The following is a 13,433-nucleotide window of genomic DNA, read 5'->3' as shown; positions in this document are numbered from 1 at the left end:
CTAGTTGCCATCTCTTCAAAATGATTTTGCAGTGAGGGAGGACAGCATGCATGTTAAAAAGAGTTCCTCCCCTTGCATCTCTCTGTCACATGAGCACCGAGTGAAACTGAGACGTAATGAAGATACAAGCATGATGAAAGCGAGCAGCCACATTAGCTAAATAAAATGCACCCCAGGCTCAGTGTTACTCTCTGTTAGCTGAGAAATCTAACCCAGCACCAAGAAACAAACAATTAAACAACATTTATTTGAGCAGAACATTTTGAAGGCATCTCAGAGCGTGCCGCTGTGTCAGCTGACTCATCAGAAAAGCCTGAAAAACATCCTTTTAATCTCCACTGTTTCCTCTCTGTGTCAGCAGGCTCTGTTCGTATTGATCAGTTCTTTCATCAAAGGACACACACACACACACACACACACACACACACACACACACACACACACACACACACACACACACACACACACTCACTGTGTTTGATTGGCTTAGGGTCGCTGACGTGTGACAGCGGAACAACCTAAAGGTTCCAAACTGTTCCTGCTGCTGCGGGCGTGTTCCCATCATGCACTGCTACTCATCTATGTTTATAATGATGACTAATTGAATTCATTTTAATTAATTATTTGATCCACACAAGGAATTTAGTATAACTTCAGGGTAAAATACCAAGAGAAAGGTGCAACTTGGTAATGCACAAAAAGAGTAAAAATTAAAAGGACCCACATGTTACATAACGAGGTTGAACAGAAGCTGTGGCCTTCTGCTTGTTCTTTGACCTGTGTAAACCCCAAAATGTGAACTGCCTTCAGGACATAGCCATATGCATACACTTTAAAATTTAACATGAGACATGTTTTTACAAACTATATTATCCAATAGAAATTAGAAATTACTTCTATTACAACTTTTATTTGCGCACCAGTTGTGAATTTTTTAAATGTCATTCTTACCTGCTATTTCTATGTGTTTTTATATGCCGTTTAATTAGGCACCAAACAGCACATGTTACCAATGTTGGACCTTTTGGCCTACAAAAGGATACACACTCTTTGGAGACAGGTGACTTGTCCAGGGTTTACCCTGCTTTATGGTGGCAGGGATTGGCTAAAGCCTCTGTCGTCCGGAACCGGATAAGGAAACAGTCACGCAGGCCTAGAGACTGGTCAGTTACCCCCTGCTCACCACCAGTTTCTTGGGAAAAATATGTATTCCCCAACTAGTTGGCAAGTGGTTACAAGAGAATGCTTCCTATTGGTGGGTGAAACTGAATGCAAAGAGGTACACTGTGCTGCATTGTAGCCCTTCTCGCTTTGGTCATCAGTAGAGTGCTGCAGTAGTCCTTAGTTTGTTTGTGTTGGCAATCCACTAGCAAAAGCAATCACAAGGAGGTTTTTGGTGCAGCGTCCTCTTTTGTGACTGATTTCCCTCAGCAACAGTCAGCAAACATCTATAAACCACCTGTGTTACTTAGTTTAGCAGTGCCATAAGTCCTACAAACTGCCACCTGCATAAGTAAAACCAAGAAAGAATATTTTTTAAGCCTTTTAAAAGCTGGGTAAACTATTTGATTAAGAAACTTGTATTTAAATCTCCAAAAATCACAACAATCCCTACTATTGATTTATACATTCTGGCTCCCTGCACACTTCATTGAGACTCACTGCATTTCTGTGGACTCTGAAATAGTGTGACCTCTTAATGTGCATTTTCATATTTTGATTTATGATATCCATATACTGTACATAGTCTGAAAATTGGGCCTCACCCAGTAATAAAAAAACAACATAAAAATACTCACGTATATTTCAAAGCCAAGAGCCTTTGTATAACACTAAATAAGGAAGCAATAAGAAGGCAATTAAGTTAAATGCCAAAGGATGAGTGGAGCTTATTTCAACTTGGGATATTTACCAATCATTCCACTTTGGGGCCATATTGCTAGGGTTCAAATTTACCAATGGATGGTGTTATATTATGTATGCAAACAAGCCAGTATGCATGGATAAATACGCAGGCTCATTAGGTCAGGTGGCAAGTATTCCCATTCTTCAATTTTAATACAATCAGCAAGATGGCTGTTCCACTTGGATAAGTTCTGGTCTTACCCTCAGTCTGCCTGAAAACAAACAATTAAGGTATTTAGGTAAGAATTGTTGTTGTTGTTGTTGTTGTTTTTTAAAAAGGTGCCATGTTAGTTAAAACATTAGAACCACATTAATGGAACAGACAAATCATGGCAGATGTTCTTGGTGAAGCACTTTATACTTCGGGAAATCAGGACTTTGTGAAATTCAGCATTTGATGAATGGACCTTGGTCATATTTGGCTGCTGTGAGTGATGATAGAACTGTGAGTAGCAGTTTGCTCATTGAGAGAATCCTTTTCCCTAAACTCTCCTCGTTCCTCTGGGAGGTATGCACAATTCTGGCTTACGCTCAGACAATTTGCATTTCCTTGACATTCAAATTTACCTTCCTAATTTTTTTTCTTTGCATCGCTTCAGACAAAAAACTGATTAACACGAGCAGCAGATATGCAGACCTTATGATATTATTTTTAAGTATGCTCTCACGCTACACCCACAGAAGTGTTTGCACTTATTGTGGCTGATTAGCCCTCTTCACAGGACTGTGTGGGTGTGTACAGAGAGTTCTTGACTAACATATCCCTCTAAGTTATATGTTTGCCTGGATGATCATCTTTAGTGCACTGAGTTTAGTGACATTTCAGTTAATTACCAGTAAATCCCCACTCAGCGTCAACCTGGGCGCAGGTCTAATCAGCCAGGAAAAGTCAGAGCACCTGTGAGGCTTTCCAGGGCCTTTAATGAGACAGGTGCTCTCCTCTTCCTTCAGTATTAATTCTCCACAGCTGCCGACTGTCTGTTTCTTCATCACCTGGTCAGTTTGACTCCTGAGCGGCACAATGAAATATGGATGAATGTGGGTAAAGTTGGCAGGCGAACAAACACTCTGAGATCTGCTGAGCTTTCTTTCTTTCAACACTCCTTCCTCACTACTTTGGTGAAAACGCTCAGATGATGATACTTTTTTTCTCCAAAGCTGCTCTCAGATACACCCTTTGTTGTACACATGGTGCCTGTCACGTCACCATGGCGACAGCTCCAGCATTCGGAACAACAGCTGGCTGTAAATCAGGGTTTGCTGAGCAATGCATGCCACCTGACAAACCGCAAATGCTTGAAGCTGGTGCATTTCTGTGGTTTTTAACCGTTTTGGGTTTGCTGCCTGACTGCGCTGATCTACCTGAACAGCAGAGGGTGCTTTCTCTCAGGACAGCTTGGTTTGAACACCTGCTGTGAGACTTACTGGATCTATGCAATGTTTTGATCATCGCTCAACACTTAATTACTCTAATGGGGATAAATTAAATGGAATAATTCACTGTGCCATTATTTATTTATTTGCAGACTACAGAATATCTATCAAGTTGATTTTTGGCTTCTCTTCTATAACTTTGGTATTAATGTCAGCAAAGTGGATAATAAAGGGTAAATTGGGACTGTGCTAATAAACATGGACAAAACTACTGTGATGTTACCTCCAGGTTCTGATGCCCTTAGTTTGCCTGTCAGCATCTTAGTTTATGAGCGAGGAGGCGTGTTTTACTCTTAATCAGATCTCCCAGTGTGCAATGAGAACATCGTGCACGAATCATAAAATGTTAAAATGTCAAAAGAGAACACAAACCCAGCAAAAATGTTTATTGAGGTCAACTATGAATTTCCTCTCGTTTACCTTAGAAATGAGAGGAAAAGAAGTTGGCCAGGTCGCCTAGTGGGAGTCAACCGGTCTCCAAACAGTTCAGCCCTAACTGCATTGATTGCAGTCACTCTGTTGGGTAGATAGCTTGTACTGGAAGGACTGTAAGGTGCTAGTTCAGGTTTGCAGTGCACTCCCTGGAGTGTCGGCCAGAACACTGCTCAAGGCCCGGATGAATGTTCAGAAGGGAGACAATGAAGACACCGAGGATAGTGCAGACTCTTGTATTGACTTCACACAGTTGAAGGTAACAGGGATTGTCAGAGGAGCAGGTATTGCATACAGGTTTAGGTGCGTGGGCATGGGTGTGTGTGTGTGTGTGTGTGTGGTCTCTGAACGGAACAGAAAGAAAATGCTACATTACTAAAGTGTTCACAACAATATCTCCAGAGTACATCAACATAAACACAGGCGGGAAATAAACTAACATCCCCTTTAATACCATAGGCCATATATTACCCACGACTCACACGTAGACCCCCTGAGAGAGCTAACCAGGTACACAGCTATACCCAACCACACGGCAGGAAAGTTAGCTTAGCTTAGCTTAGCACCCGCTAGCGGCACAGACAGAAACATAGTCATTTCCCCCCTAACCTTGGTTACAGTCCCAAACACATCTTATTATCACATCCTCACACATCACCAACTTACGTTGCTCATTAACGCACACTTCTCACGGGATAACCAATTCTCTGCCAGTAATCTGGAGCAGAAAAGCTCAGGTGCTTTGCCCACGTCTCTCCCTGGACATAGTCTCTCATACAAAGCGGTGGGGTGACCTCTACTGGCCACTCTAAAAACTACAGGTGAACTAACAACTGAACAGAATAAACCCATAACTACGGGGCCTTTTGTACAGCCGCCCCCAAATGTATGAAGTACATTTGCTCACAACAAAAGGCAATTTTACAAACAAAGTCACGGTGATTGTCCTTTGTCTTCGTCCGGGAGGGCAGGCAGCACCACCAGCCTCGCCACAGGTCGGGTGAAGGTCCGGTCCTTCACCTTGATGTCAGCAGACCTGATGTGCCCATCGGGACTGGGGTGGACTTTGGAGATGCAGCCCACGAGCCAGGAAGCACGAGGCAGCTGAGGATCTACGATCATCACCACCGAACCTTCTGTGACATCTGCGGGGGATGACCGCCATTTCTGCCGAAGCTGCAGGCTTGGAAGGTACAGCCGGACGAATCGAGACCAGAAGTGGTCAGCCAGCACCTGGGAGTGCTTCCACCTCCGGCGACTCAGGAGCTCTTCTCTGGGGTAAGCCACTTGAGGAAGTGCTCCGTCAGGCCGCCCCATCAGAAAGCAGTTGGGGGTCACTGGATCAGGATCACTGATGTCAGACGGGACATAACCTAGTGGTTTGGAGTTCAAGATGCCCTCCACCTCCACAAGGACCGTGTGGAGGACCTCTTCTTGAAGGGGTTGGGATCCTACTGTAGTGTAGAGTGCCGTCTTGACAGACCTAATCTCCCGCTCCCACACTCCCCCGAAATGAGGAGCCGCTGGTGGATTGAAGTGGAAGACGATCTTATGGGGAGCCAGGAGCTTCTGCAGGTCAGAGGTCATGCTGCAAAAGCTGCTTGCAGTTCCCTTTCTCCCCCACGGAAGTTGGTCCCTTGGTCTGAGTACAGCTCAGCTGGAGTTCCTCTCCTGGCAATGAAACGGCGACGTGCCATTAGGAAGGCATCCGTATCGATGGAGGTTAGGACATCAAGGTGGACCGCTCTGATAGTTAGGCACTTAAAGATGATGCCCCACCTCTTCTCCACACGGCGCCCGATTTTGACCTCAAAGGGTCCAAAACAGTCCACGCCTGTCGAATAAAAGGCAGGTTTGTAAAGGCGGAGGCGCGCAACTGGCAGGTCCGCCATCTTGGGAACAGTCGGTCGGGCTCTCCATCTGCGGCACTCAAGACAGGTCCTTTGAAAACGCCTAACTGCTTCCCGGCCTCTCAGGATCCAATGAGTGCGCCGAATCTCCGCGAAGACCCTCTCTGGCCCTGGATGGCGCAGGCGACTGTCGACATCCTGGATGAACAGGCGGGTGACTGGATGTGTCGGATCCAAAACTAAAGGATGGGAGCTGGTAAAGGCGAGATCTTCGGAGCGGCGAAGACGCCCACCTACACGGATGACCTCATTCTCGTGGTCAAACTCAGGGGATAGTGCAAGGAGACGACTGCTGCGGCTGATGGATTTCCCCTGCTTAAGGAGTCGATACTCCTCAGGGAAGCTCTCCTGTTGAGCTTCTCTCAGGACATCCATCTCTGCTCGAACATAGTCATAAGCCGATGAAGTTCCACCGCCTTTGGCCGCCCCATGCAACTGCGTAATAGCCGCTTCCAGCAGCTGTGTCCAGGTGTCATATTTGCTGAAGTTCGAAGTGGCGGGGTCAAAGGTGGTAGAAAATCCACAAAAGGTCTCTTTACGGAGCTCAGATGGGCCTGGAGGCTCAGCCAGGGTGCCACTTGGCTCTGGGGGCCACTGTTCTGGACCTAGGAGCAGGAAAGGAGGCCCTTGACTCCATCTATTGGGTCTGGTCAGCTCGAGAAGGGACTTCCCCCGGGTTATATCATCTGCGGGGTTCTGGGCTGAGTCCACATAGCGCCAGGTGTGCGAGTGAGTGAATTCCTGGATCTCTGCCATGTGGGTGCCGACGAAGACCTTGAAGTGGCATGACTGGGACCTCAACCAGGTGAGTACAGTTGTGGAGTCAGACCACAGCACTATCCTCTTTATGTCCAGAGTGAGCTCATTTCTAAGGAGACGGGAAAGATGAGCTCCGGAGAGGGCACCACACAGCTCAAGTCTAGGCATGGAGAGAATGCGTTTAGGGACAACACGGGAGCGAGCCATCAGGAACGCTAGATGTGAGCTGCCATCACCTGTCACTGTTCTCATGTAGGCCACTGCGCCATAAGCCTGCTCTGACGCATCACAGAATATGTGAATCTCTCTCTCACTAACTGACTCCGTGATGTGCTTTGGGAGATACGGGCGAGGAAGCAGGACTTGTGCAAGGAACGGCAATTCCTCTTCCCAGGTTTTCCACTGCTGGAGTAGTTCTGGCGGAAGCTGCGGGTCATCCCATCCCCTCTGTTGATCCCAAAGGCGCATCACCAGCATCTTGGCTCGGGTGGTGTACGGTAGGATAAAGCCCAGTGGGTCGTATTGGCTTGCGAGAACCTTATAAATATTCCGCATAGTGGGGGCGCCATAACTGATTTTGCGGTGTCTGTAACCCAAGGTGTCCGTGGGGAAGTGCCAGCTAAGGCCCAGAGTTGGCTCAGAGGTGTCTGATTTGTCTTGAGTGAGCCAAAGTTCTGCACTTGTGGATCTGAGGTCTTCAGGTAGGTGGCCAATGGTGCTGGGTTCATTACTGGCCCACTGGCGAAGGACAAATCCAGCAGAAGACAGGAGGGCTCTTAGCCTGTCCACTAGGTCCCGGGCTTCTTCAGGGGTCGGCACGCTCTGGAGAAGGTTATCAACATAGAAGCACTGTCCCACAGAGTGACGTAGCGGATCATCTCCTTCCGTGTGGTCCCTGGCGTGGCGCTGCAGAGCAAAGGTTGCACAGCATGGGCTGCAAGTTGTACCGAAGGGGAGGACCTGCCATTCATAAACGGCCACCGGTTCCTCGGGGTGTAGATCCCGCCACACAAACCGCAGGAGGGAACGATCTTCGGGAAGAAGGCGAATCTGGTGGAACATACCTTTAATGTCACCACTGATGGCTACGGCATGCTCTCGAAAGCGAAGGAGGACACCAAGGAGCGATGCGCTCAGGGTGGGCCCAGGTAGAAGATGTTCGTTGAGGGCTTGGCCTTGGAACTGGAACGAACAGTTAAACACAAGGCGATCTTTGCCATTGTGGCTAACAAGGTGGTGAGGGATGTACCATGACTCATCTGCTTGAGCAACCTCAGAGGGGGACACCTTAACCACCAAACCGGCCTGGACCAACTTCTCTATCTCCGCCCGGTAGATCTTAGCTCGTTCTGGATCTTTCTGGAGCCTTCTCTCCACACTTCTCAAACTGGGAACGACAGCGTTAGGGCTAGCTTTAAGGTGTGGCATGTTCTCGCGGCGAAGGAGGGGGGTGGCATAGCGTTGGATGCCCTCGACATCTACACGAACTGTCTTCTGCTCTAGCAGGCTAACTGCATAGTTATCTTCTCTTGAACGGGTAACCACCTTGCCTTCTGGCACCGGGACAACATCTACCTGCCATAACTTCTCTACATGTTTGAGTAGCTCACTCACCTGGGGAGGAAGGGCAGTCGTGAAGAGGCACTGTTGTGGCAGCGAAGAGGAACCTATAAGGCTGGAGGGACCCTGTAGTGTCCATCCTAACCTGGTGCACATAGCGGCGGGACCACCCGGTGGACCAAGACGGACAGCTTCAGTTGGAGTGATGAGCTGTGGGTGGTCACTGCCAATCAGAAGGAGAGGTTTGACCTTCTTGAAGGACTGGAGAGGCAGGCCTCGGAGGTGTCTATACTTCCGCTGCAAGGACTCCACTGGGTAGCTGTGCTCGGCTAGGTCGATACGGGTGGTGGTGAAGGCGTTGCGGACTTTGTACTTCAGCTTAGGTTTGCCACCAGGGGAGATCTCGAATGAGACACATGATCCTTGCAGAGTTTGCACATCTTGCCTGATAGTGCGCAATGGAAGTGTCTCTGGGATGCCTTGAAGGTCAAGCTTCTGGGCAGCGGTGGGTAGCAGCATAGTTCTCTCTGACCCATCATCCAAAACTGCGTGAGTGCTCAAAGTCTTGCCATTATGGTGAAGGATGACTGGGACAACCTTTAACAGGACTTGGCCGCTCTCTGTAGGACGATCGAGGTACAGGACGCCTGTAGGATTCTCACCTTCTCGTGGGGGAGCAGACACTGAGCCATGTGGCTTTAAGAACTTCGAATTCACGTCGTGAAGGACCTGCAGATGACGACCCTGACACAGGCTGCAGGGTTTCTTGAGGGTACACTGTGCTGCCTGATGGGAGCGTGCGCAACGCCAGCACCTCTTGTTAGTCTTTATCCAGTCTGTGAGTTGTTCGCGACTCAGCTTGATGACCTCCTGACACTGACTCAGGTGATGGGCACGGTTATCGCAAAAGGCGCAGTAGCGTTGCTGCCTAGCTTTGTTTGGAGTGGTACCTAGTGACCTGGGTGAGCTCTCTCCACTGTGAAGAACCGCAACAGAGCGTCTGCTTGGTCTGACATCAGGCTTCTCTCTGGTGATCGCTGGAGTGGGCAAGCCGTCATAGTCCTGACACCAGGATTCGTACTTTAACCAGGTAGCCAGGTCATCCAGGGTGTAAGCCTGACCAGAATGGTTGTACATGCACCGACGGAAATCAGCTCTTTGCTCTGAAGGAAGCTTACTAAGGAGTCAAGCCACATGGGAGCCACACTGGAGTTTGACCTCCCCATCAGGGCCTAAAGTCTTCAGCATGCCCACGAGCGACTGGATGTGGAGAGAGAATCGCTCAAATGCGGCTGCATCCCCTCGGCGGATGTCAGGTGAGTCCATGACAGCAGCAATTCTTCTCAGGGCAAGCTGGTGGGGCTGCCCAAGCCTGTCGTTAAGAGCGTTCATAGTGTCACTGAAGGGCGTGGCAGAATGGAGGTAAGCGTCCGCTATCAACTTTGCTTCCTCCAGGTGTAGATGATCTAACAAGACTTGGTACCTGAAAAGCTCTGAACTCTCCGGGGGCAATAAGTTCTCTAGCGCCATCTTTAGACGAGCAAATTCCCCAGGATCACGGCGTGAGAGCTTGGGAATGCTTGGACGAGGCCCCCTGTAGGTCAAGAAAGGAGTAGATGAGGACGGGGATGGAGTTGGCAGTGGTTGCAATGGAGGGGGGTGTGCTCTCGGAGGCGGCGCTTGAGGGTAGGTGATCCTTGGCTGAGGAGAAGTGAACCCTGGCCTAGTCTATGCAGCCATAGACTCCCTCTTCAGATCCTGGAGCTCTTTCAGCATCGTATCGATGCGGTCCGCAACTGGACCCTGGCTGGAGACAGACTCCTCCTTGAACACAACAGGAGGAGGTGGTGGAGGCCAGTCCTCTTCCTCTTCAGCAGGGGGTGGCTGGAGATGAACAGCAGGGGCTCTGGGCGGTGGACTGAGCTGCAGACTCTCTGCACGGTCCAGCAACTGCAGCAAACTAGCATGAAGGGCCTGGAAATTATCCAGCCCGGCTCTCATCTCGTCATGCGACTGCTGGAACAGGAACCTTTCACGCTGTATATCTTCTAACTCTGCTCTCAATGGTGTGACATGGCCGTGTGAGCCGTCATCAGAGGGGTCAGACGGAGGATGGTGGGAAGAATGGTTGTCGCCTCCTGTCTCACTTTCCTCCTGGTAACCTGCACCAAGCCCGGGGAAGTCAGTCTCATAAGCTACATAGCGGAGGGGACGACGTACATTACGCCGTGGGCGCGCACCAAGAGCTGAGAAGTTCTGAATATCATCCATCTTTTTAGGGTAGAAGCAGCTTACATCCGGCTCGAAGGACCATTAATGTTGGGTAGATAGCTTGTACTGGAAGGACTGTAAGGTGCTAGTTCAGGTTTGCAGCTACCACTCCCTGGAGTGTCGACCAGAACACTGCTCAAGGCCCGGATGAATGTTCAGAAGGGAGACAATGAAGACACCGAGGATAGTGCAGACTCTTGTATTGACTTCACACAGTTGAAGGTAACAGGGATTGTCAGAGGAGCAGGTATTGCATACAGGTTTAGGTGCATGGGCATGGGTGTGTGTGTGTGTGTGTGTGTGGTCTCTGAACGGAACAGAAAGAAAATGCTACATTACTAAAGTGTTCACAACAATATCTCCAGAGTACATCAACATAAACACAGGCGGGAAATAAACTAACATCCCCTTTAATACCATAGGCCATATATTACTCACGACTCACACATAGACCCCCTGAGAGAGCTAACCAGGTACACAGCTATACCCAACCACACGGCAGGAAAGTTAGCTTAGCTTAGCTTAGCACCCGCTAGCGGCACAGACAGAAACATAGTCATTTCCCCCCTAACCTTGGTTACAGTCCCAAACACATCTTATTATCACATCCTCACACATCACCAACTTACGTTGCTCATTAACGCACACTTCTCACGGGATAACCAATTCTCTGCCAGTAATCTGGAGCAGAAAAGCTCAGGTGCTTTGCCCACGTCTCTCCCTGGACATAGTCTCTCATACAAAGCGGTGGGGTGACCTCTACTGGCCACTCTAAAAACTACAGGTGAACTAACAACTGAACAGAATAAACCCATAACTACGGGGCCTTTTGTACACACTCTCATAGAGATTACTGAAGTTTTGCAAATAATTGTTGTCTTACTTAGAAATGCAGACAGATTGCCAACATGCTGCAATCAAACTGAGTCTGTGCTGATGAGCACAACCCAGCAGATCTCTTTGCAACAAGGGGATCAAGTCAAATGGTCACTAGCTGGTTGCATTCCTGTTATTGTTGCCAAGCGTTTAAAGCGTGGAAGTACTGACCTTACTTTGAGTTTGATTCCATAAAAAGTGACAAAAACATTAGCGTCCGTTGTGCGTGGGAAGAAAACTTCTTTTTACAGCGAAAAAAACCCCTAAACTTCTGAGCAAGCACCGAGTGCGCAACGAGGTAATGGGAAACTCACAGAGAAAGTCGCGGATTCTTCAACTGACCGCGGCACACCTGCACCAGGGTAAACCTCCGCCTACCGCAGTGCTGCTTAATAGGTGAAAATAGAGCAACAGGACCGCTGAGTCTTTGACTTTATTTATGTTCTGCTGTGTTTTACTTGCATCTATTTGAAAGAGTGAGTGTAAACACAAAAAATATTTTATTTTATGTGCTGGAATGTGCAGAAAATAGGTTTAAATGTTAAACTAATTTATTCAACTCAGAGAATGTTGCATATAATTACATTTTTGCTTGATGCATAAAGTTAAAAGATTAAAACTGATAAAACAAGTTAAAAAAAAGAGATTTTTCCATTTGATTACATTTTATATGATGGATTATGTAGAAAAAGTAGAATTGGGCTGAAAGATCTATCGCCTTATCACCTCTTCAGGTTGTAAATCGTGTTTTTAAAAAGTAACTAAGTAACTAAGTAATTAATTACTTTTGAAAATAAGTAATCAGTAAAGTAACGGGATTACTTTTTGGGGGAAGTAATCAGTAATTAGTTACTGATTACTTTTTTCAAGTAACTTGACCAACACTGAGTACGAGTAATAAATCACACAGCAATAGTACCTTCATGTGGTTGTAAAAAGCATGATAATATATTAAGTGTTCAGAACATGTTACTCTCATTGAGTAACGTAACGGAGTACGTTACAAAATACATTTTGGGGCATGTATTCTGTAATCTGTAGTGGAATACATTTTAAAAGTAACCTTCCCAACACTGGTGAAGTGTGACTGTATCATCAACTAATATGTGTGTACATTATACACGGTGACTCATCCTTTAGAAACATTTAAAATGCAATTTGATTATCGAGGAATGTGATTGACCATTATGTTTAGCTCTTAAATAGATAAATAGATAGAACTTTATTAATCCCTCATTTAGGTTCCTCCAGGAAATTCAGTTAGTTACGTACATAATATCTAAATAGCCCGTGTTTAACCTCACCCACTAGACTGAGCTCAGGTTTGAACTATGTTCTACCTTTGGTAGTCGACGCGTCTTCTTTTTCCTCCTCTCTTTTGAACACTGAATAACTTATTTGCAGACTGCTTTCAGGTAAAGTCTTGATTTTAAAGTCACCACCTTTTGGAAGAGCTGCTTCTCACTTTCTTTCTGAAAAGGTCAGACTAGGGCTGTTCGATATAACGATATATATCTGATGACGATATAAAAAAGTATCGTTTCATTTTACGCTGTCATTTGTTTCGTGGTGCCGCAAAACTGTTTACGGTAATATTTTTTCACCGTTTTGATGGTCACTGTAGTGGCTATATTAATTTCTTAAAGTTCTCTCTTTCTCTTATATTTAATATAACCACCATACGGACGGACAAGCGCCTGTTTTTATGCGTTGTGGTTAGCAACAACGACGGTAACAGCATCGCTTGTTTATGTTCCACATAAACCTTTCACAATAAAGCTCAAGATCCTGTTGAGACTTTTCAAAATAAATGAAATCACGTGAAAGAACAGATTATTTATGGATGAGAAGTAAAAAAGAGCCACCAGGTGTTAAAATATAAACCTTAAACTCAAACGTTAGAACAGGCTTTTCCCCGCAGCACGCCGTGTAATAAATACTTACAAAGAAAACGGCGGCCGTTACAACTTATGCCTAAAAATGTATAGTTTCATGCATCAGTTAAAACACTCGACTCCAGCTACATGACACGCAGCTGGAAACACTTCCCACAAGTTGAGCTGCCTGAGATTCACAGAATTTACAGAAAATTTTACATTTTTGTGATTTATATCGTTATCGGGACGATAGAATTCTTATATCGGGATATGAGATTTTGTTCATATCACACAGCCCTAGGTCAGACATTTCCCACACACTTACCTGTAGGATCAGCTGCTGTTTGCTTTAATCCACCTCAGAAATCAACCACTGCTGTCATGTTTCAGGCGGGAAATGACATAAACA

At 46.8% G+C, this 13,433-nt stretch overlaps 1 protein-coding gene across 2 annotated transcripts in view; it reads left to right on the top strand.

The window, feature by feature from the left end:
• Positions 1 to 13,433, top strand: part of LOC101477232 (thyrotropin-releasing hormone-degrading ectoenzyme) — a 272,984-nt gene that overhangs the window by 8,295 nt on the left and 251,256 nt on the right. The window contains exon 1 of one of the 2 annotated variants that reach the window (XM_076876236.1): positions 2,896 to 2,943. The exons of the other annotated variant lie outside the window; for it this stretch is intronic. Within the exon in view, the coding sequence (XP_076732351.1) occupies positions 2,938 to 2,943 (6 nt within the window). The 5' untranslated portion in view covers positions 2,896 to 2,937. Of the gene's footprint in view, positions 1 to 2,895; positions 2,944 to 13,433 lie in introns of those variants that run through there. 2 annotated transcript variants of the gene reach the window in all.

Source organism: Maylandia zebra, linkage group LG17 (assembly GCF_041146795.1).
Source record: "Maylandia zebra isolate NMK-2024a linkage group LG17, Mzebra_GT3a, whole genome shotgun sequence".
Lineage (NCBI taxonomy): Eukaryota > Metazoa > Chordata > Actinopteri > Cichliformes > Cichlidae > Maylandia > Maylandia zebra.
The sequence above is the reverse complement of the archived record's forward strand: the minus strand, read 5'-3'. Positions and strand labels throughout refer to the sequence as shown.